Source organism: Chelonia mydas, chromosome 10 (assembly GCF_015237465.2).
Source record: "Chelonia mydas isolate rCheMyd1 chromosome 10, rCheMyd1.pri.v2, whole genome shotgun sequence".
Lineage (NCBI taxonomy): Eukaryota > Metazoa > Chordata > Testudines > Cheloniidae > Chelonia > Chelonia mydas.
This window is the reverse complement of record NC_051250.2, coordinates 39,122,683-39,146,732: the sequence shown is the minus strand read 5'-3', so window position 1 is coordinate 39,146,732 and position 24,050 is coordinate 39,122,683. Positions and strand designations below refer to the sequence as shown.

At 46.4% G+C, this 24,050-nt stretch overlaps 1 protein-coding gene across 4 annotated transcripts; it reads left to right on the top strand.

The window, feature by feature from the left end:
* Positions 1-1,382: 1,382 nt before the first annotated feature.
* Positions 1,383-14,220, top strand: ISLR (immunoglobulin superfamily containing leucine rich repeat). Of its 4 annotated transcripts, none has more exons than XM_027822366.3 (4): positions 1,383-1,540; positions 1,902-1,942; positions 5,621-6,114; positions 9,727-14,220. In XM_027822366.3, the coding sequence occupies exon 4, from the start codon at positions 9,732-9,734 to the stop codon at positions 10,998-11,000; it is 1,269 nt and encodes a 422-aa protein (XP_027678167.1). In that variant the 5' UTR covers positions 1,383-1,540; positions 1,902-1,942; positions 5,621-6,114; positions 9,727-9,731; the 3' UTR covers positions 11,001-14,220. The 4 variants fall into 4 exon arrangements, 3 of the variants coding, with proteins under 3 accessions (XP_027678167.1, XP_043379687.1, XP_043379686.1); XR_006284219.1 differs by lacking the exon at positions 9,727-14,220 and adding an exon at positions 6,197-7,850 and having other exon boundaries at positions 1,526-1,540; XM_043523751.1 differs by having other exon boundaries at positions 1,526-1,540; positions 5,621-5,792.
* Positions 14,221-24,050: the final 9,830 nt, after the last annotated feature.

The following is a 24,050-nucleotide window of genomic DNA, read 5'->3' as shown; positions in this document are numbered from 1 at the left end:
TTTCCCAGCAAAGATGCACCAAGAGAGAGAGATTTGTGGGTCTCTCATGCAATTGAGGGAATGCAACTTGTCAGGCCTGATTCTCCACTGCCTTGAGTCTTTTGTGGGCATTTCCCCATGAGCAAAGTGGGCAGTTCTGGTCCCCATGCCCTCCCTGTGACTTACAAAAGAATCTGACAAATCCCTTGCACATGGCATTAAGCAGGTATATGCAGCTCTAGAGTAGTCACCCCTGCTCCTCCCCCTCCCCCACCCCCGCCCTGGGTAGGGAGCCTCCTGGAAGAGAAGCCTCCATGTCTTGTTGTTTGAGTCACTGCAAATTCAAGTGGTCTTGAGGCTGAACACATGCACACTGGATTAGTAACCAAGACATAACCCCTCCATAGGGTTTGCCTTCACAACCCTTAACCCAAGCTTTCTGATGAGCTTGGCTTGTTCCCAAAGTTTCTATCCTGCTCACCCTAGCCCTAGTTCCCCAGAGGGAGAAACAAACTCTTTTCTGTCAGTGATTACAAGTAATGAGACCCACCTGGTCTGGCTTCCAGCACAAGGCCCCCTACGGCAGTAAAATAGCCTTGCATTTCCCTGCACAGTCTTACATGGAAATGACCAGAATATTGTAATGCCAAACAAATTCAATATTGTGAAAATGTTTGCTATCCCCCGCCCCCATCCCTACCAGTCCTAGTGCTAAAGTCTGGCATCCTATCACAGTACTACAGCTAATAATAAGAAAGGGTGAAATTCACCCCGGGGTAATCTTATCAATTGTAATGTACTTCTTAGCCCTGTAGCGTAGTAGATTAATTTTTATTCAGAGCCTGCAACTGCTCCTGAATCTTGTACCAATGAAAAAGTGCATATAGTGTATTCCCATGAGATTGGGAGGCACAGGGCTTAGACTATCCCACACATCAGAGGGACTAACCAGCTCTAATTCTTTCCCCGTCCTTTCGTAAAAATAACCGTGCGGCTTGTATATTAATGAAGAGCATGCTCAGTGCTACCCCCGGACACTTGGTCAAAGAGCTCTCAGAAATAGCTCTCACTCAGATTCCTGGGATCTTTACCATCAAAGACTAAATACACAGACAGCAAAAGGTACACAATAAACGCTTCTGTCTTGGGTAGTGTTTTTTATTACAGAAGCTTTAATATCATTCATTGATTCAACTCCAGAACAAGCCTATGTGAGGTAGGTATTATTACCCTGTAGCGGGGTAGTCACCCCACTCCGGCCCTGAAAGGGTTAAAGCCCACCCTGGGAGAGGGCTGGGGCTGCAAGAAAAGGCTAGGTTGATTTGGGGAAACAGCCACAGCTGGGGCCACACCCCAATCAAGCCACAGCTGGCCCTATAAAAGGGCTGTGAGCCAGGAGCTCAAAAAAGTCTCTCTCTAGCAGTAGAGAGAGAAACTTCTGGTTGTCTGGGAGCTGAGCAGGGTATCTCGAATGGAGTAGGGCTGGGGGAAGGCCAGAGGAGCTGGGGAACTCCAGCCTGGTAAACCCCCAGGCTGCAGGCCTTGCTAAAGGCCAGGAAAGGTACTGCAGCTACAGAGGGGTAGCCTGGGAGTAGGCAGAGGCAGCTGGTCCAATGGCCCTTGCCGATGATTTGCAGTCTGCCCCAGTGAGTGGGGGCTAGATTGTGACTGGCAGTAGCCACTGAGGCAAGGTGGGGATAGAGGGTTGGGGGTTCCCCTGGGTGGGGAGACCCAGATTGTCGGTTACCCCTGGGGGCAGAATGCTGATGTAGAGGGATACCAAGAGGGACGGGGGGGCCAGTGGCAGGCAAGACACCAGCTTGCAGAAGGTGATCTAGGCTGGAAGAGCTAATTCCCAGGATGACCAGCAGGAGGTGTCACACCGGTGAATCATTGCTTCACTACATACCCCTTTTTCACAGGTGGGGAAACTGAGGCACCAAGTGATTACAGATTTGAGCTGGTGAGTTGGCTTCAGAGCGTAGAATTATACCTTCCATTTATATAGTACCACCTATGCAAGGATCGGAAAGTGTTGCACAACTATTAACTGAAGCCCTGTTTCAACTGTCAATCCTGTTCAGCAAAGCACCTACACACATTGATTATGGGACTTAAACATGCTTAAGTGTTTTGCTGAAATGGGGGGTCTATGTCCTGAACCCCAGGTTCCTGCTCCAACCAGCTGGTGACACTGCCTCTCACGTATTCCCCCATCTTCTGCTCTCAGTGACCTGTACCTGTCCAACCCACTGAAGTCAGCTGGGTTGCTAAGGTGTGAATATCAGAGTAGAAGTTCCCCCAGTGGGTGCATAAGAAATGGGTTGAACAATGCAGGCGATGTGCCTGTGTATTAAAGAGATGACATACCTCATGGACAGAGATGCACTTGCCACATCAATAAACTGTCCTCAGTGGACCAGTTCCTCAGCAATAGCTTAATCTAATTGCTGTAGCTCCTGTAACTTCAACAGAGCTAGGCTGATTTACATCAGCCAAGGATCTGGCCCTGTAAGCCCATGCATGCCATTCTGCTCAAAACCTTCTTCCTCTCTAGAGGATTTCTCCCCTGCCTTTTCAGCCCACCCCATCTGTTTCTACACATCCATACTAATATCAGCAGGGTCAAAAATCACAGGCCTAGTCACCACTCAGATCTTATAAACACACCAAAATTCCTCTATGGTCAAGGCACTTGGCTAAATCTAGTTGTCAACCTGTGTCTCAGTTTCCCAGTCTAAAACAGGGTGGCAACACAGCATATCAATGTAAAGAAATGCTGTGCAGGGCAGAGGTGGTAAAGAGAGGCTTGTGTGACCCTGGAACTGCAGCCTTTACACGTCATCTGCACAGGCTCTGGGTTGGTGTCTTGATAAAATGTCAGAACATGACCGAGCCAGTCTCCTGGCTAGACTTGTGGGTGCAGCATACATGGCCTTGTAGTGTATTGTGGCACTGTCTCTTAAAATAGACATGCCTAGTCACCAGAGGGCCTTGTAGTGTAAGGGGTGTCTCATGTGATGGAGGCATGCACAGGCTCTGCAATCCCTGCTCAGAGCATGCACGAGCCATCTTGTTATGTATCCAATAAAAAGAGTTTTGGTTTAAAAACTTTATAGCACTGGTCTCACTCTGTTTCCTAAAGTACAGTGGCTGCAGCTGACTCTGGAGGAAGATGCTCTCAGCTGCCTGATAGTGCTAGACAGCAGGACAGGCCTGAATCCCAGAAGTGCCAAGTGCTATTGACTTCAGTGGAGTTGTATCAGCCCTGTACTATGCATTGTGCCCTGTACACATCCTTTAAGGCTCCCAGCCCCTTGGGAAATGAAAGGACAGCCTTGTGCGATCAGCTACTCTCTCTCGTCCCTCCCTCTGCAAGCTCACGCACCCCTGGCAGGCGGGGAGGGAATAGGAGCTGAGCAAAAGTTCTAAGGTCGTTACCAGAGAGTTACTCACTCTCTCAAGGAACAGATAACTGGCCTTCTCCAAGATTAGCTGGTTTCAGTCCTGACTGCCCTGGAGGCCAGGTAATTGGAGAAGCAGGAAGCAAAAGGGGTGTGATTGGCTGACCTCAATTTCCCAGTAATGGCGGAGAAAGAGGAGCCAGGCAGAGACAGATCAACCAGAGGCTGATGTGCTGGAGGAGAATGGAGGATGCTGGTTAAATAGAAACTAGACCCAGGAGAATGCAGCAGAGAGAGGAGTAGAGGGCAAACATGGGTCATAGAATATCAGGGTTGGAAGGGACCTCAGGAGGTCATCTAGTCCAACCCCTTGCTCAAAGCATTGGCCAAGTTTGCCTCTTGTTTACACCACACCTGTGCCTGAATCTGGCCCTAAGTGGATCAGCAATCAGAATAGCTGCATTGCTCCACGAAGTCCTACAGCTCTGGCTAGCGAAAACAAAAATTGGCCAAAGCCTTGCTGCTTTTTCTACATCCCTGGTTCCTATAGCTTCAGTGACTTCATGGAGGCTTTTGGCTGAAAGAAGCCTTTTCATTTCTAGTGCAGTTTGTTTGTACACTGGTAGGACTCGGGCTTGCTGTAAAGTTACAGAAGGGCTTCTGGCACATTAAACATTGATTCGTTGAAGCATAGTGTCTGAGGCTGCATTAGCTAGGATTAAAATAGCAATTCTCATGCTTCAGGGCATACAGCAAACAATGGGCTGTTTGCTGGGTCAGGAAGGTTTCACCACCCCACCACAGTATGATGCATGTTGGAGGGTTTGTATGTTTATCTGCTACGCCCTGGATAGAGTGTTATACAAAGACTGGGTCCCTCACTGCTCTGTTGAATTTCTATGTTGTCTGCAACAATTACATTATGGTGATGCCATAGCAGCCATTTTGGTGTACACATCGTTGCTTATGGAAGCTCCTAGTTATTATTTATTTATTGTACCTGGCTGCTTGCTAGAGTTTTGTACATTACAGACATTTTTATTACCTTGGCTGTACAGCATCATGTGTAAGTTTAGCATAGATTCTTTTTCACTTCAGACCTGTCCCAGTCAGGGAAATGGACTTTAATCTGTCCTTTCCTGGGAATGAATGCAATTTAGCAGGTCTTTTCAATCGCTAAGATCTGTGAATTATCAGTCTTTCATCATTTCCAGATGCTTCAAAGGAAGGTGAACAAAACTCATAGTGGACAATTATGAAATAACCTGCCCATAGAGGAACTTTCTTCCTGACTCCTAGCTGTTAATAGTTGGCTGATGCGCTGACGAACGAGGGTTTATATCCCGTATATTTTTATCCTAGCTATTGTAACCATGATTGTTCCCATTACTACTTAGGCAAAATGTCCCAACTCTTTTTTTTTTTTAATCCTGACAAACTTTGGGACTCAGTTATTACTTTTGGTGATGAGTTCCACAGGATAACTGAGATAGCACACTGATTTATTGCCTCCATGCAAGTGGGTCCCAGAGGAAGTTAAAATTGCTCACACTATGGCAAGAAACCAAAGGGAGAGTGAATACGGAACCACAACTTGGTTTCTCTCAGGGCAAATCCCCCACTCAGTGCAAAGGGCTCAGCTACTGCAGGGAAATATAACTTACATTGTGCCAGATCATGGAATTTGGCCCTGCATGTCTAATATTTCACCATGGGCATCATCAGTTCTTCAAAATTAATGTATAGAGTTCTTGGCTACTGATCTGAAAAGGGGTTACCCTCTGGCTGACAGTATGGCTCAGACTCAGGCATTTTGGCCACTAAATCAGTAGCAGAGGCACTGAGGAGAATTTATATATTTCATAGCAGAACCGTACTAGCTACTTAGCACTAGGAATTCAGAGAGGGGAATGGACCATTTACCAGAGCTTTGCTTCATCAGTTACTCATTAAAAAAATTCTGGAGTTATTTTTCCTTCAGATCGCAGAGCACGGAGCAAGGAAAATAGAGATTTTTAAGGGGGTTTGTGCTGTTAAAAAAAGGGGGGAGGGGCAGAGAAAGAGAGAAATCAACTGAAAATCTGCCCTGGAAATGGGAATTGCAGCTCAAAGGCTCAGAGTCCTGAACTCTCATAACAAGCTGGTTTTGCCATTTATTGTTTCTTTAAGAGATTCCTAGCTGTATCACAAGAGAAGAGGAGGGGAAAAAAATAATTTGGCATCTTTTTCCATTTAAGTTTCTAGAGTCACTTACGAAAGGCAGGTCCTTGCTGCTGAAAATAAGTTGTCAGTTATGTCTTCAGGATGAGCCTGGTAGGACACTGAAATATTATACACTATAAGCTGCAGGAAAAATCAGTTGAGGAGCAGGGATTCAACTGGTTCACAGGACATCGCTTCCATTTAAAGGTGCTTTTAGGCCTCCCTGCCCATATATCCACAAAGACAACACTGGGCAAATAAACTCTGTTGTTTGTAAATACACCAGGAATAATGGTACAACTGTTGTAGGACCGATAGCAAAGAATATCAATTCTCCCTGTGGCATGCAACCAGCAAAGGGTGATTGTGCTTTGTTCGGCACTTTTTCGCAAGGGCAGAATTGTGTGGAGTTTTTTTTTTTATTAACATTTTTGGACTGCGTGACTCTGACAGGACCCAGAACAATGTTTACAGAGTTTGCCTTGAACTGATTTGCTCTGGAAGACAGAAGGGGAAGCAGCAAAAAGAGGTAAGGGTCTGCCTTTTAAGTGATCAATATGGGAGCCTTTATATTTAAATAAGACTATTAGCATTTAACCTTATTTTCCCAGGTAATCATTTGCAACACTGGCCCATTTATCTGCAGAAAAATCTTGCTTCTAAAATCGTTTCCGAGTGGGACACACGGGACTTGCTGAGCAACATTACTTGGGCTGATGCTGGAATGTTGGTAGAGGCCCAAGCGTAGCTGAGAACTCTTTGATAAGCCGATATGTGGGCCAGACAATAGCCTGAAATCAATTGTCCTTGTGGCTTTAAAGCCAGGTCTCTGACTCCCCTGCAGAACAGGGAGATTTTATTTACTGGAAACTGAAGCCATGGATGTTTCAATTAAAAAAAAAAAATGTAGTGTTTGTCAAAACCTGATGGGAGGAAAGGACAGAGCTGTGTTTGAGCGGGGTGGAGACCTGTATTGCTATCAAGTACCTGCAAACTCCTCAGGATGTCCTGGCAAGAGGAGTGGATGCACTGAATGTTAGAAGAAAGTATTCTTCTTGGCCCAAGTGGCTGGGAGGGGGCTGAGAAAAAATCCACAGGCCAGGACTGGAGAGGCAAATGCCAACAGTAACATCCAGACACATTCTTAATAACAGCTGAGCAAAGCATAAGGCTTGAGCTGTGGGAGGCTAGGAAGGGGAAAGGGGGATGGGAAATGGGAAGCAGACAAAAGCCAGGTTTTGAAGCAATGCAGCCATGTTCCAAATACCGCTTCCAATCCCCTCCTCCCCACCCCACACACACTCTGGGAACATCCCCACTTAGTGGGTTCTTAAGCAGATTGCAATATACTGTCTAACGCTGGACAGTCGAGCAAAGACAGAACACAAACGTTTGTGACCAGTTGTATTCTTAGCCCAAGCCTGAGAAATTGAGCAGCGCTTCAGCCTGAGCTAACATACACCTCGCAACAGACTGCCTGGCACCACCAGCATTTACAGGCAGGTTAGTTATCATATGTGAACGTGTGACTTGGAATCCCAGTCAGGCCTGAAGCCACAACTCTTCCTTAGGCCACAGTCCCGCCGAAGTGCACATTAATTTTGTTCCAGAAAAGACTACAGGATCGGGCCCTTTGTTGACCAGAAATGAAAGGGTCAGTCCTGGGCTCCGTACACAGCCAGGCTCTGTATGGCATGAAAAGCCACTGCAGGGGGGTCAGGTAGAGGAGAGGCTATGTAGGGAGCTCCACACTAACTCTCTGTGCTGGTATGCAGCTCGCTGAAGAGTGGAGGGGCCACAGCCAGCATAGATTCACTGGGACTCAATCACACTGTGCGGGGGAGCAGGGTGTCTGAGCAGAGGATCATTGCACCTGCTACTTTGTTACTGCAGCAGTTCTGGCCTGAGTACCCTAATGCTTGTGTGCAGGAGGTGACCTAAGGAGTCCGTAAGCCAGCAATGGCAGAACCCCCATTCACAAGTCTCTTCTGCTCATGGACCCTGGTGTGGCCCTGATTAACGGTTGCTGTGCATAGTAAGATGACGCATTTAGCGCTGATTTTTGTTCAGGCAGTGTTTTTATTTTTAAAGAAATGATTCAAAATGGCAACGGCTTGTACTGCTACAGAGCCTTGCTAGTTAAATTGTCTTTCATATTTTAGTTACCAGTGTGTAACCGGTGGTGGTGGTAGGGGGGGGAACTGGGTTTTCCATTTTGTGGGAAATTCCACAATGTCAAAATCTCTTCCCTTCTGAAATGGAATACAAAAAACTAACAAAAGAAGAAATTTCCCATGAAATGACTCATGCCAAAGTCATTTCATTCCAATTTCAACCATTTAAAATGTTATTTTATACAAAAAACCAAAACTCTAATGTCAAAAAGTAATTTTGAATGAAAAATCAAAACATTTCATACTGAAAGTGTTGTAACAGGCTCCTAGCCTGCAGGTTGACCTTGGGCAAGTCATGACCCCTCCCCATGCCTCAGTTTTCCCAGCTGCAAAATGGGGATAACAACACTGACCTCCTTTGGAAAGCACTTTGAGAGCTACTGATGAAAAGTGCTATGTAAGAGCATCATCAAAATGCTTTGTTTTGGGGATTTTCCTAAACAAATGTCATCAAAATCCCTTTTTTTAAATGTATAATTTTAGACCAAAAGGACAATTTTCATGGAAAAACTGTTTTGAGAAAAATTTTCTGCCCATCTCTGGTAGAAACTTCACTTCATTATGTAGGGGCACTTCAGTTAGCTGGGGCGCTGCAACATGTACACAACCAGCTAATGGTGGGATTCGCCTACCTGTGTAGCCATGCTCGCAGTGGCGCTCATCTAGCTGGCATGAGTAGAAATAGCAGCAGAGTGCAGTAGCATGGGGAGTGGTAGCAGAGCCACGGGTACAAACCTGATTGAAACTGGTGGGTACGTATTCAGTGCGGCTAAGCCATGCTTCCACATCTGCTACCTGTGCCACCATGGCGACGCTGTTATTTATACTTGTGCTAGGTCCATGAGAGCTAGTATTAGTATGTGTATGTGAGAAAGAGAATCACAGCCTAGTTCCTAGTGTAATCAGAGCCTCTGCATCCAGGCCTTCTGCCAGGCTCAGAAACGCATCGACTAGAGCAGAAAATGCCATCTGATTAGTGTGAAATCTTTACTGTCCTTTCACATTTCTCTCTCCGACAGACAGACACAGACTGAAGCCAAACTCCTCGCACCCATCTTGTGATAATACCCATTGAATCTTATGCTTTCTTGGTCTCATGCTGTCTCACAGTTTGGCAAATTGGCCCTATCTTTTGCATTGTCCAACATCATTTTGCAAATCTTACAGTAATCATGACATTGCATATATATATTTTTTTCTTTTTTTGCCCCTCAAAGATCTGCTTTTAAATGATAGGGAGAGGGAAGGAAGGTAGCGGCTAAAACTGCCTGTAGAAAAAAAAAGGAGTACTTGTGGCACCTTAGAGACTAACCAATTTATTTGAGCATAAGCTTTCGTGAGCTACAGCTCACTCACGAAAGCTTATGCTCAAATAAATTGGTTAGTCTCTAAGGTGCCACAAGTACTCCTTTTCTTTTTGCGAATACAGACTAACACGGCTGTTACTCTGAAACCTGTAGAAAAAAAGAGATCTCTGAGTCTGCTTGCGAAACTGGAGAAGAGGGAAATCTGAGCTGATTTTGTTCTATGTATTATTAACTATTTGTACTCCAGTGGCAGCTAGGGGACCTAGCTGAGATCCAGGCCCCCTTGTGTTAGGGCTGTGCCAACATAAAGGCTCAGATCTTCAAAGTTATTTAGGAGCTACAATATGTATGGATTCTAAGGATCTGTTATTGGATTCTAAGGATCTGTCATTGGCTTCTAAGGCTCTACTATTGTTAGAATGTAAATATCTTATTCAGATCAGATTTAAATCTTCTTTTCATCACATTTATCATTTAAACATTATAGCTAGCCATGAGTGGTACTGTAATCATCTGCTGTTCCTTGGGTTGATTGGCTAAATAAAAACCAGAGGGGAAAATGCTGCTCTAAGATGCAGCCCAGAGGAGAGAAGCGGTGATGTCTCAGAGAAAAGATGCAAGCAAAATAACTTGTGCCAATCTTGGTCTCTTTATCCACAGAAGAAATGATGGGTCCATTTCTCTGCCTGTGGATTGCAACTTTCTTTGGGATGAGCCAGGGCTGCCCGGAGCCCTGCACTTGCGTAGAAAAAAAATACGGCCGCCAGCTAGCAGAATGTGCTTACAGAGATCTCCAGGGGGTCCCCGCGGGGCTGCCCTCCAACGTGACCACCCTCACCCTGTCAGCCAACAAGATCACCTCCCTACAGCAGAGCTCCTTTCTGGAGGTCACCCAGGTACAGTCGCTGTGGCTGGCGCACAACGAAATCTGCGCCATTGAGGAAGGCACCTTCGCCAGGCTGCTGCATTTGAAAAACATAGACCTCAGCAATAACCAGCTTGCAGACTTCCCCTGGAGGGATCTGTACAACCTCAGCACTCTGCAGCTGCTGAAGATGAACAACAACCAGCTTGTGAAGTTGCCCTGGGAGGCCTTCCACACCCTGAAAGACCTGAGGTCCCTGTGGATCAATGACAACAAGTTCACCACCATCGCCCCGGGCACTTTTGATGCCATGAGTTCACTGTCCCAGTTGCAGATCTACAACAACCCCTTCAACTGCACCTGCAGGCTTCTGTGGCTAAAGAGCTGGGCTGAGAACACCCTGATCTCCATCCCCAAAAGGGACTCCATCAGCTGTGCAGCCCCGGAAAGCCTCAGAGGTGTCCCCCTGGGGAGGATCCCTGACCTTCAGTGCGCACCTCCCTCTGTGCAGCTGACCTGCCACCCCAACCTGGACAACACCGTACTGTATGATGGGCTCATGCTCATGCTGCACTGCAGCGTCACAGGCAGCCCCCAGCCAGAGATTAGGTGGGAGATCCAGACCTCCATCCAAGGAACAGAGATAAATGGGCCCAATGTGGAAAGAGATAGGAATGACCTGTCTGCTGGGGGCTCCGAGCAGAGTGCAGAGCGCTTCCTGGTCTATGCAAACGGCACTCTGGTCATCCCCCACCTGAGCAAGCGTGAGGAAGGGACCTATACCTGCCTGGCCACCAACGAGGTTGGTACTCGCAAGGTCTCAGTCAATGTGGCAATGGCCAATTCAGAAAACCCGGCAGAAGATCTGCTCAGAAACAACCTTGCAACCAGCAAGCTTGGAGCCAAACACTGCAACAAGGAAGCCCAAGCCAATTCCTCCCAGGCTGGAGAAAAGCTTGTGATCATTTACCGTGTTCCTGCAGGGATGGGGAGCAGTGATGGAGGCACTCTTCTGGAGTCACGTCTCTGGGCTTGCATGTGCTGTTTAGTTGTTTTCCTTTATTGCTAAGGAAAATGCCAAAGGGTTTCTCTGTATTTCTGTATCATTTATATTGACGTAGTGTCATGCATGCACTGAGCTGCTGGGAGCTGTCTGAGGCACTAATCAAAGCTGGGGCTGAGATGCAGAAGCCAGGTCTGACTTTCAAATCTTCCTTCACCCCCTAGTTTCGTGGCATTCAGAAACAGGTGCTTGGTTCAGCCAACTGTATTAAACAAGCCAGCTGGGAAACCTGATCCAGGATCCCAATCCCACCTCCAAGTCTAAGGTGTTTAGATCTGCAGGCAGGGGTTGATTTCAACTCATCTTTGGTATGAATGTGCTGTTTCAGGATTAATGGCAACACTGGTGCAATAACCCATATCTGGCATGACCCCAGCTTTAAACTAAATAGACCCTCTATTTTTTATTAGCTGTCAATGTGTGCAATGATGGGTGAACCCTGGAACAGATCCAGAGGTTTGGTTCAGATAGAAGCCAAAAGCATCCTTTCATCTACCTTCATTAGGGGAGATAAGTCCACCTCTGAATGGTAATACCAGATGGCTGAATAGCTGGCACCTTCACCAGCCAGTTAGGTGCTTCCTTTCAAATTATTACCCAATCAGTTTGTTAGCTCCTAGAAGATAATATGATTGTAAGGAATAGCCAGCGTGGTTTTGCCAAGAACAAATCATGCCAAACCAACCTAATTTCATTCTTTGAGAGGGTTACTGGCCTAGTAGATGGGTGGGGGAGCAGTAGACGTGATATATCTTGATTTTAGTTAGGCTTTGGACACCATCCCACATGACATTCTCATAAGCAAATGTGGTCTAGATAAAATTACTATATGGGGGGTGCACAACTGGTTGAAAGATCATTCTCAAAGAGGAATTATCAATGTTTCACTGTGAAACTGGGCAGGCATGTTTAGTGGCGCCCCTGCAGTGGTCAGTCTTGCAGAGGTCAGTCTTGGATTCACTACTATTCAATATTTTCATTAGTGATGGATAATGGGAGTGAAGAGGACACTTATAAAATCTGCAGATGAAAAAAAGCTCAGAGGTGTTGCAAGCATTTGGGAAGGCAGTGTTAGAATTCAAAACTACCTTGAAAAATTGTCCTGAAATCAACAAGATGAAATTCAATAAAAACAAGTGCAAAGTACTTCACTTAGGAAGGAAAAATCACATGCACAACTACAAAATGGGGAATAACTAGCTAGACAGTCATATTGCTGAAAAGGGTCTGGGAGTTATAGTAGATCACAAATTGAATATGAGTCAACAGTGTGATGCAGTTGTGAAAAGTCTATCATCATTCTGGGGTGGACAAACAGGAGTGTCATGTGCAAGACATGAGAGGTAATTGCCCTGCCCTACTCAGCACTGGGGAGGCCTCAGCTGGAGCACTGTGTCCAGTTCTGGGCACCATGCTTTAGGAAAGATGTGGACAAATTGGAGAGAGTCCAGAGCAGAGCAACTAAAATGATCAAAGGTTTAGCAAACCTACCCTATGCAGAAAGGTAAAAAAACCTGGGCATGAGAAAAGAAGATTGAGCGGGGGTGGGGACTGATAACAGTTTTCATAGAATCATAAAAGATTAGGGCTGGAAGAGACCTCAGGAGGTCATCTAGTCCAACTCCCTGCTCAAAGCAGGACCTTTCAGATAGGTTAAGAGCTGTTATATAAAGAGGATGATGATCAATTGTTTTCCATGTCTTCGGAAGGTAGGACAGTAAGCAATGGGCTTAATCTGCAGCAAGGGAGATTTAGGTTAGACATAAGGGAAGACTTTTAGCTATAAGGGGAGTTAAGTTCTGGAACAGGCTTCCAAGGGAGGTTGTGGAATCCCCATCATTGGAGGTTTTTAAGCGCAGGTTGGACAAACCCCTGTCAGGGATGGTCTAGGTTTACTTGATCTCAGTGCAAGGGGTTGGACTTAATGACCGCAAGGTCTGTTCCAGGCCCACATTTCTCTGATTCTAGAATACCATCTTCATATTAATAAATAAGAGCCTAAGGGTGAATGGCTGAATGGAGAATCATGCTAGTCCCTGGGGGAGCAGCCAGTTGAGATGACTATAAGTAGATGATCATGATCTATGGGAAAAGGGAAAGGAAGGATGGACTCACCCACAGCAAATCCCTTTAGCCAGTCCTCAGCCAGTGTTCTATCCCCTTATTGCTGCCCTGAGACTTCATTCTGATGATCTCTTTGGATTGCACGAGGGGCAGGGGTATCTGGTGCAGTTCACACCACTAGATGGTGACTCAGAGGCAGACATGACAAAGCCCCGGCTGGGATGATTTAGTTGGGGTTGGTCCTGCTTTGAGCAGGGGGTTGGACAAGATGACCTCCTGAGGGCTCTTCCAACCCTAATCTTCTATGATTCTATGCTTTGTAGGTGGCAGAGGATGAGCGTATGGTTGAGCTGAGGCAGAGGCTGGGCTTCCAGCACTGACCTTTAGACCGAGGTGCATGCATGAGTATTCCAAAGCTTTTCCACACTTCTATTCCTTTTGTTTCCCCAAAAGGCCCAATCCTGCTAGAATCTGAGTCAAGGATGCTCAGTGTATTGCAGGGAGTGCTCAGCACTTTGCAGGACTGGGCCCTTCAATCACAATTATCCTCCTGTCCTACACATGATGCATCAATTATACCATGTAACTGACTGATCCTTGACTCACTTTTCCCATTGAAGTCAATGGGCCAGATCCTTAGCTGGTGTAAATTGTCAAAGCTCTGTGGAGATCTAGCATCAGCTGAGAACCTGCCCCACTGAGTTACACCACTGTAAAAGTGAGAGGAAAATCACAGCCCAGACCCTCAATCTTCTCTTCATGCTCATGTCCAAATGGGGCTAAGCAGAGACACCCCCCCCCCCCCACAGTGCATGGGGAGAAAGAGAGATGGGAAGATAAGATGAGGGAGAGTAACTGAGCTGTACTGCCATGGATGTGACATCAGAGCTTTGTCACATGTACTGGGGGCAGGGGGGGACCAGGATATGGGCTATAGCCCCTGCTGTCCCAGGGACCTATGAACAATCCAGCTGTTCTACAGGGAAAGGTCAGGGTACTGTACAGCTGTTTCTCAGATACTTAAAGCTCTCTTTCCCAGTGTGTTTTTCTAACACTATCACCATAGGAGCTAGAGCAATATCGCTGTATCCACCTCACATTGTTATTTTCAGAACTACGTGGCTGAAACATACAGAGTGCAATAAAGATCTCTCTAAAATGACTCTCCCCTCTGGCTGTGTCTCAGGGGGTGAGGGTGAGGGCGCTAAAGACAGCACACCCTTGGCCAGTGGACATGAGAGCAGGATCCGCCACCTTGGCGGCAGTAAAACTGACTGAAATCCTGACACCGCCGTGAATCACCAGCTGCAGGCTACAGTTAAAATGTGGGGTGGGGTGGATCTGACACCCCTTGGAGAGGTCCCATGGGAAAATACCCAGCCATGGCTTATGGAATAAACAGGGAATTCTCGATTCAGGTGTGATGGCTGAGACTGAAGGGAAGTAACCTGGGCTGTCTCTGCTCCCTCACTATGCAACAGAGGGGTCGGGGAGAAGGGGAAAACATCAAACCCCGGGGCTTCATGGGGAGGGCAGTCATCAGCCCCACCCCCACTTGCCTTCTGGGTCTGAGGGGCCATGGGCATGGAAGGGGGAGGGGTGACTCTTCAGGGCCTACTAACCCTGCCAGGAGAGCATGCTGAAGCCTCACCCTTTGTGTGTGCCACCAGGGACACATGAAAACAAGCTGGGGCCCTAGACCCCCTGGGACTCCACCCCCACTTGGAGTGATGGTTCCCCACACTCCCTTTAGGAGAGCCAGGGCAGCAAAAGGGGTCCCTTCACTGCCACACCCCAGAAGCTGTTAACACCCTAAAGAGTTGCACAGAGCAGTTTACCCATCCCAGCTAACTGCAGACTCAGGCAGATGGTGCTGCATTGGCTACAAGCCTGTCATGGTCCCAAGCATGACTATAACGTTCACTTAGAAAAGAAAAGGAAGTTGAAATTCTCATACAGTCACATGCCTCCAGGAGCTGGGGGCCCAGGTAAAGCTAAGCGGTGGGTGGGCCCAGATGCTGCCTACATAGAAGCACAGAGGAACTAGCCTTTCACCTGGCACTCCACAAGCCCATGCACTTCCCCTACTATCTCATATGACAGCACATGCTGGGCATTCCCTCAGTTCTGAACTAGGGATGGCTGGGAAGTGTCACACTGAGAGGCAGATGCTGGCTGCTCACACTTTGGGCAATTTGTTACTTGCTAGATGAAACTCCAGTCTTGTACCAGCAACTGCTAGTGAGCCGGGGTCAACCTGAGCATATCCCCACGACAGCAAACAGCTTAGAATGCCACACCCCAAACTGGGACCTGGCCTGGGCCAAGCAGGGCCCAACGCAGGATCAGAACGAAATACTTTGTGAGGGCAGCTTGGTGATTAGGGCCATTCATCTCCAGGGTGTAATGCAGCATGGCAGCTAAGTTAGAGCTGTGCAAAACTCAAATTTCCATTGCAGGGAAAATATTGACAGTGTGAAGTTTGTTTTCATTTCAAAATCACAATGAAAAAGATTTTCAAGATTTCCTGCAAAATGCAAATTCTGAAGAGTTTTGGTTTTAGAAAATTTGTGATTTTGAAATTTCATTTAGAAATTTATTTTTATATTATTTCATGAGCACGTCAGTAGTACATCATACATAATACTACTGACATGTCAGGAAATAATATTAAACTATAAAAATGAGAAACCCATTTTAGTTTAAGATGCCAAGCTCTTTTGAAATTTTCAAAAACAATGTTTTTCAAAATGAACCTTTTCATTTCAAAATATTTTTCCATTGCAATTTTTTTTGCCAAAAACAAAACAGTTTTTTCCACACAAAAAATACTTTTAGTCAAAACAGCTTTTTGCAAATGAAATACTGTTTAGACTAAAACCAGCTCTATGCTGAATACCTACTTCAGGGGTGGCCAACCTGAGCCTGAGAAGGAGCCAGAATTTACCAATGCACATTGGGAAAGAGCCACAGTAATACGTCAGCAGCCCCCCATCAGCTTCTCCCCTCCCCCCATTTCCAGCGTCTCCCGCCCACTGGCAGCCCCGCTGATCAGCGCCTCCCCCTCCCTCCCTGCATCTCCCAATCAGCTGTTTCATGGCATGAAGGAGGCTCTGGGTGGGTGGGGGAGGAGCGAGGGCATGGCAGACTCAGGGGAGGGCACGGGAAGGGGTGGAGTGGGGGCAGGGCCTGTGGCAGAGCCTGGGGTTGAGCAGTGAGCACCCCATGGCACATTGGAAAGTTGGCGCCTGTAGCTCCAGCCCCAGAGTTGGTGCCTATACAACGAGCCGCATATTAACTTCTGAAGAGCCTCATGTGGCTCCAGAGCCACAGGTTGGCCATCCCTGACCTATTTCAAGGAAACCACATATATTCCAGTGCGAAAGCTGGAAAATAATGTGACCACAGTTTACATAGGATCTAACCAAAACCAAATTGGGGGATACATGCAATTCTTTTGCAGCCTTTTTTGGCTGTTATCAACAGCTTACTGCATGGTTCTGCCAGCATCATAGATGTGTTTGTTTAAAGCAGGAGGAAATAGGAAAGACATTAATTTCAAGCTCCATCAAAAACATGAGGGGAAATATCAATATCTGGCAGACTTAAAAATAAAAATAGCAGCTTCTGTTTTCTGCAAGACCTACAGTGTTTTCTGGCTTGCTGCATGAAAGGGAAGGATACAGTCAGCAAAGGGCTGTCATTGGCAGCCCTGTCTGCAAGATGTGCCCCAAGTGAGTCACTAACTAGAGGACACAGTCCTGCAATGCGCTCTGCAGCCCCTAGGAGGTGCTCAGCACCTCAATGGATCAGGCCCCAGAAGAACCATGGGACTGTCCCGCTCCTATGAAAACCCAGAAGAACAAGCTCTGCCTTTGGGGGAAAAGGACAGAACAACAAGAGAATTTTAAAAAACCTCCTTGCTCAGAGTAACTCTTTAAATTACACCTCATAGGTTGTACTGATAGACGGCAGCATGGTCCATTTCCATCGCATGCCCCTCACAGTGGGGCTGGATTTTCAAACTTGGCCTCCATGTGTAGGCAGATTTTTGCATCAACAATCCACCATCCTCCAATACATAGAAACAAGGTTCTAGGCAAAGATACTACAGTCTAAATACCCTACTGCACCTGGAAAGTGAGGGAGATGTCACAAGACAGCACTTGTACAACAGTGCCCCCAAGAATGGAGGTCCAGATGGGAGTTCTGAGTTCTGCTTCCTATAGTCACCCATTCTCCACTCTATCCCAGCCTGATGACACTTGAAATGCACACAGTTTAAGGGGCACTATTAGTGCAAGGGTGTTGACACCTGAATACCTGCTGGCTTGGATTTTTCATTAACCTGACTAGCTCCTTCCCCCAAAAGAGGGCTGCACAGCTCTTCACAAATGCTGGCTAATTAAGATTCCCAACAACCTCAAGGCTAGGGCTGGGTGGAAATTTTCCATCAAAACAGAAATTGGGGTCTGACTATATGAAATTGGTCATTGAAAGTGACTGCTTTGGGGGGATTTTTTTTTTTAATTTCCATCAAAAAACCCAAAGCACCCAAGCAAACAAAAAAAAACACCCCACAATATATTTTGTTTTGGCTATGGTACTGCAGTGCCTTATGAGAGCTGCAGTTCAGGTGCTTCAGTCCTCTCACATAAAACAACATGTGGTTGGACAACTAGCAAGGTTACCATAGACAATAAAGGGGAAGGGAGGCAGATCACGATAAGTAAAGAATGCATCAGAGATCTTCTGACCAATTTGAATGAATTCAAATCAGCGTGACTGGATGTTATTCACCGCAGGGTGCTAACGGACTTACTGAAGACATCTCAGAGCTTCTGGCAATAATATTTGCTAGCTCATGGATGACAGGAGAGATTCCTGGACACTGGAGAAAGCTAACATAGTGCCCATCTTTAAAAAGTGGGGAAAGGAGGAGCCAGGAAATTAACTATAGAACTATACAACCTGACCTCAGTACCTGGGAAGCTACTAGAGCAATGTATAAAACATCCCATTTGCGAATACCTGGAGGATGGAGGGGTGATCACTACCAGCCAGCACGGATTTACTAAGGGCTAGTCTACACTGGCAACGCTAAAGCGCTGCTGCAGCAGCGCGTTACCGTGCCTTGTGTGGTCGTGGCACAGCGCTGGGAGAGCTCTCTAAAAAAAACCTCCACGAGGGGCGTAGCTCCCAGTGCTGGGGCACTGTCTACATGGGCGCTTTACAGCACTGAAACTTGCTGCGCTCGGGGCGGGGGGGGAGGGGGGTTTCACACCCCTGAGCGAGAAAGTTGCAGCACTGTAAATTGCCAGTGTAGACAAGCCCTAAGAACAAATCATGCCAAACCAGCTTGATTTCCTTCTTTGGCAGGGTAACTGGTTTGGTGGATGGGGGAATGCCGTGGACATCATATACCTGGACTTCAGCAAGGCTTTTGGCACAGTCCTACATGGCATTCTGATAAGTAAGCTGGAGAATGCAGGCTTGATAGAACTACCATTAAATGGATACGTAATTGATTAAACAACCACAAACCAAGAGTAACTATTAATGGAATGATGTCAGATTGGAGGGTGGCCTCAATTGGGGTTCCACAGGGATCTGTTCTGGGTCCAGTTTTGTTTAAACGTCTTTATTAATGATCTGGATGTAGACAGTCAGAGAGCAGACTGACCAAGTTTGCAGATGACACAAAGCTGGGGCAGGGCGCCAATACTTTGGACGAAAGACCTAAAATTTAAAGGGATCTTTATTAATTGGATAACTGGGCTATAGACAACGAAATGAAATACAATAAAGAAACACGTAAGGTGCTACACTTAGGGAAGAAAAACCAAATGCACAAATACAGAATGGGGGATAACTGGCTGGGCAGCAGCACTGCTAAGAAGGTCTGGGAGTTGTGGTGGATCACAACCTCAACATGAGTCAGCAATGTGCTGCTGTTGCAAAAAAAAAGCAAATGCAATTTTAGTTTAATTAACAGAGGCATCGCAAGCAATTCACAGATGGTACTGCTCTACTCAACACTGGTTAAGCCTCAGCTGGAGTAGTGTGTCCAATTTTGGTCACTGTTGTATAGAAAGGACATACAGAAACTGGGAAGGATCCAGAGGGGAGTGACAAAGATGATCAGAAAGAAAAGGAGTACTTGTGGCACCTTAGAGACTAACCAATTTATCTGAGCATAAGCTTTCGTGAGCTACAGCTCACATCCATCCAATGAAGTGAGCTGTAGCTCACGAAATCTTATGCTCAAATAAATTGGTTAGTCTCTAAGGTGCCACAAGTACTCCTTTTCTTTTTGTGAATACAGACTAACACGGCTGTTACTCTGAAAGATGATCAGAGGGATGAAACACAAGCCATAAAAGCAAAGGCTGCAGGAACTGGGTATGTTTAGTTTGGAAAAGAGATTAAGTGGGGATATGATAGCAGTCTTCAAATACTTGAAAGGCTGCCCTAAAAAAGATGGAGAAAAGTTGTTCTCTTTTAACACAGAGGGTAGGACAAGGGGCAATGGGTTCAAACTACAGCATAGCAGATTTAGATTGAATCTCAGGAAAAACTTCTTAACTGTAAGAACAGTAGGACAATGGAACAGACTGCCTCAGGAGTTCGCGGAAGCTCCATTACTGGAAGTTTTCAAAAGGAGGCTGGATAGCCATCTGTCCTGGATGGTTTAGGCACAACAAATCCTGCACCTTGGCAGGGGGTTAGACTAACCCTTCCTCTGCATCATGGGCAATTCTTGACCAGTTCATGGCCATAGAGCACAGCCTTCAGCAGATGATCTTGAGGCATGCACTCCATGTGTTCCAGCCAGGGAATCCTGCAAGCGTCCAGCATAGTCAGCATAGACTGTAGGCCGGTGATCTCAAGGATCTCAGTATTGGTGATCTGTTGGTCCCAAGTAACTCCAAGGATTTTTCTGGGACAGTGAAGGTGGAAACTGTTCAATCTCCGCTCCTGTTTGGAGTATGTTACCCAGCTTTCACAACCATAAAGGAGGGTGCTAAGGACACAAGCCTGATAAAGAGACATCTTTGTGTTCAGGGTTAGCAGCTTGTTGTTCCAGATACATGAGGTAAGTGTGCCAAAGGTGACAGAGGCTTTGCCTATTCTAGCATCACTTTCCCTATCAAGGCTAACTGAGCTGGTTAAAATTGAGCCAAGATAGCAGAAGTGATTCGCATTGTCAAGAGCTTCATTATTGAAATAGATTTTAGGATTTTTATTACCTAGAGGATTACCTGTAGTAAAGGCACTTACATTTGCTCTCACCAATACAGATGGAAACAGAAATATACTTATGATTTCTTAAACTAACTTCCATTCCAAGCCCCCTCCCCCAACCCATGTGGCTAACTTGACTCACATTTAAATGGCTTTTCTATATAATTAAATACCAAAACCAAAAAAAACCCATTGTTGATATTCCCCTGGTGTTATCTGGACCGGTGATCTGCTAGGTCACGCCAATCCTCGACTCTGGAAGCCAGCTTTACCCTGCTCTGCTGTGAGAACCCGCACTCCTGCGCTGTTCATGCACAGCCTCTAACATGTAAGCTGTGCCCAGTGAGTGAGCACTTTTGGCCAGCCGCTGCTTGGATTGTGCAACCAAACAACTCTAGCCAATATCTCTGGTCCCAGACACAACCCTAGGAGCCTCTGTCTTGCAGTGTCCAGTTATGCCCACTGGATGCTGCAAGCTTATATAAGTTTGTCAATTTAACAAATACATTGATACATACCAGGCTTGTTATCCCAAGGGGAGTCTGACACACTTCAAAACCAAATGCACTGTTTCAGGTAGAATAAACAAACAAATTTATTAACTACAAAAGATAGATTTTAAGTGATTATAAGTCAAAGCACAAGAAGTCAGATTTGGTCAAATGAAATAAAAACAAAATGCATTCTAAGTTTAAGATTCAGAATGTGCATTTACTTTTTATTTTCTTAGGTAGCTATCCCTGACCTTTATACCTACCACTTATAATCACTTAAAATCTATCTTTCTGTAGTTAATAAACTTATTTTAATGTTTTATCCTTACCAGTGAGTTTGTCTAAAGTGCTTGGGGAATCTGCTCAGATTACAAAGGCTGGTGCAAGTCCACTATCCTTTGATGAAGTGCCAAACTAATTAACGAGCTTGCATTGTTCAAGGGGAGGTCTTAAGCAGTGTAAGACAGTACATTTTCTAGGGTGCAAGGCTGGGGACTCAGGCAGATTTGCTGGTGTTTCCCATTGTATAGTTCACAAATGGCTTGGAGAGCATACATGCAACATAGCTGGGTGTGTCTCTTCATGCTGGTGGCTGAGTGATAACAGCTCCTGGAGGGGGTTGCTGTTTGTCACTAGCAAAGCATTTCAAGAGACAGCCCAGGCTGGAGAACTCAGAGGGCACAGCAGTATCCCAGTTCCAGGTTGTACACTGGGGATCCCATCACAGCCATTAACAACTATCCACTAACCAGGCAACCCGGTCCAGCAAATAATTCCATGTAGACTACACTGCAGTGTAGAGGACAGCACTGTCACTACATCCACTGAATGAAAAGTTATATAATGTATTCTCCATTTCCACCCACAGAATTCAAAGCCTTTTACAAAAGGAGGGTGAATAGCTGTTTGAATCTTACAGATGGGTAAACTGAGGCACAGCATAGCAAGATCACACAGCAAGTCAGTGGCAGAGCTAGGAATAGAATTCTGATGTCCTGACTCTAACCACCATCTTGCTGCCTCTCGTGGTACTTTCCATATACCATATTCAGCACACACACGCCTACCCCCAGCTTCTGAGTTGCAGAGGAGTGAACAGTTCAGGGAGAGAATCCAAATCCATCGGAAGGAGCTACACTAGAGGCTGCCTGCCAGCACCAATGGTTCAGGGGAGAAAACAAACTTCAAACACCCCCTTGTGTCTCCACCTCATGACAATGGACATATGACCAGGGAAGAGTATAAAAATATTGCTCGGGCATGTAGGAAAGATATCAGGAGGGCCAAATCGCACCTGGAGCTGCAGCTAGCAAGAGATGTCAAGAGTAACAAGAAGGGTTTCTTCAGGTATGTTGGCAACAAGAAGAAAGCCAAGGAAAGTGTGGGCCCGTTACTGAATGAGGGAGGCAACCTAGTGACAGAGGATGTGGAAAAAGCTAATGTACTCAATGCTTTTTTTGCCTCTGTTTTCACTAACAAGGTCAGCTCCCAGACTGCTGCGCTGGGCATCACAAAATGGGGAAGAGATGGCCAGCCCTCTGTGGAGATAGAGGTGGTTAGGGACTATTTAGAAAAGCTGGACGTGCACAAGTCCATGGGGCCGGACGAGTTGCATCCGAGAGTGCTGAAGGAATTGGCGGCTGTGATTGCAGAGCCCTTGGCCATTATCTTTGAAAACTCATGGCGAACGGGGGAAGTCCCGGATGACTGGAAAAAGGCTAATGTAGTGCCAATCTTTAAAAAAGGGAAGAAGGAGGATCCTGGAACTACAGGCCAGTCAGCCTCACCTCAGTCCCTGGAAAAATCATGGAGCAGGTCCTCAAAGAATCAATCCTGAAGCACTTACATGAGAGGAAAGTGATCAGGAACAGTCAGCATGGATTCACCAAGGGAAGGTCATGCCTGACTAATCTAATCGCCTTCTATGATGAGATTACTGGTTCTGTGGATGAAGGGAAAGCAGTGGATGTATTGTTTCTTGACTTTAGCAAAGCTTTTGACACGGTCTCCCACAGTATTCTTGTCAGCAAGTTAAGGAAGTATGGGCTGGATGAATGCACTATAAGGTGGGTAGAAAGCTGGCTAAATTGTCGGGCTCAACGGGTAGTGATCAATGGCTCCATGTCTAGTTGGCAGCCGGTGTCAAGTGGAGTGCCCCAGGGGTCGGTCCTGGGGCCGGTTTTGTTCAATATCTTCATAAATGATCTGGAGGATGGTGTGGATTGCACTCTCAGCAAATTTGCGGATGATACTAAACTGGGAGGAGTGGTAGATACGCTGGAGGGGAGGGATAGGATACAGAAGGACCTAGACAAATTGGAGGTTTGGGCCAAAAGAAATCTGATGAGGTTCAATAAGGATAAGTGCAGGGTCCTGCACTTAGGATGGAAGAATCCAATGCACCGCTACAGACTAGGGACCGAATGGCTAGGCAGCAGTTCTGCGGAAAAGGACCTAGGGGTGACAGTGGACGAGAAGCTGGATATGAGTCAGCAGTGTGCCCTTGTTGCCAAGAAGGCCAATGGCATTTTGGGATGTATAAGTAGGGGCATAGCGAGCAGATCGAGGGACGTGATCGTTCCCCTCTATTCGACACTGGTGAGGCCTCATCTGGAGTACTGTGTCCAGTTTTGGGCCCCACACTACAGGAAGGATGTGGATAAATTGGAGAGAGTCCAGCGAAGGGCAACAAAAATGATTAGGGGTCTAGAGCACATGACTTCTGAGGAGAGGCTGAGGGAGCTGGGATTGTTTAGTCTGCAGAAGAGAAGAATGAGGGGGGATTTGATAGCTGCTTTCAACTACCTGAAAGGGGGTTCCAAAGAGGATGGCTCTAGACTGTTCTCAATGGTAGCAGATGACAGAACGAGGAATAATGGTCTCAAGTTGCAATGGGGGAGGTTTAGATTGGATATTAGGAAAAACTTTTTCACTAAGAGGGTGGTGAAACACTGGAATGCGTTACCTAGGGAGGTGGTAGAATCTCCTTCCTTAGAGGTTTTTAAGGTCAGCCTTGACAAAGCCCTGGCTGGGATGATTTAACTGGGAATTGGTCCTGCTTCGAGCAGGGGGTTGGACTAGATGACCTCCTGAGGTCCCTTCCAACCCTGATATTCTATGATTCTATGATTCTATGAATGCACACTGGCTGGGTGGGTGGAAGGGCCAACAGCATGAGCAGCACCAGAACACACCTGCCCATTGTGGAAAGGGGTTTTGGAGCCTGCAGGCCCCCCAAAGCTAGATCCATTGG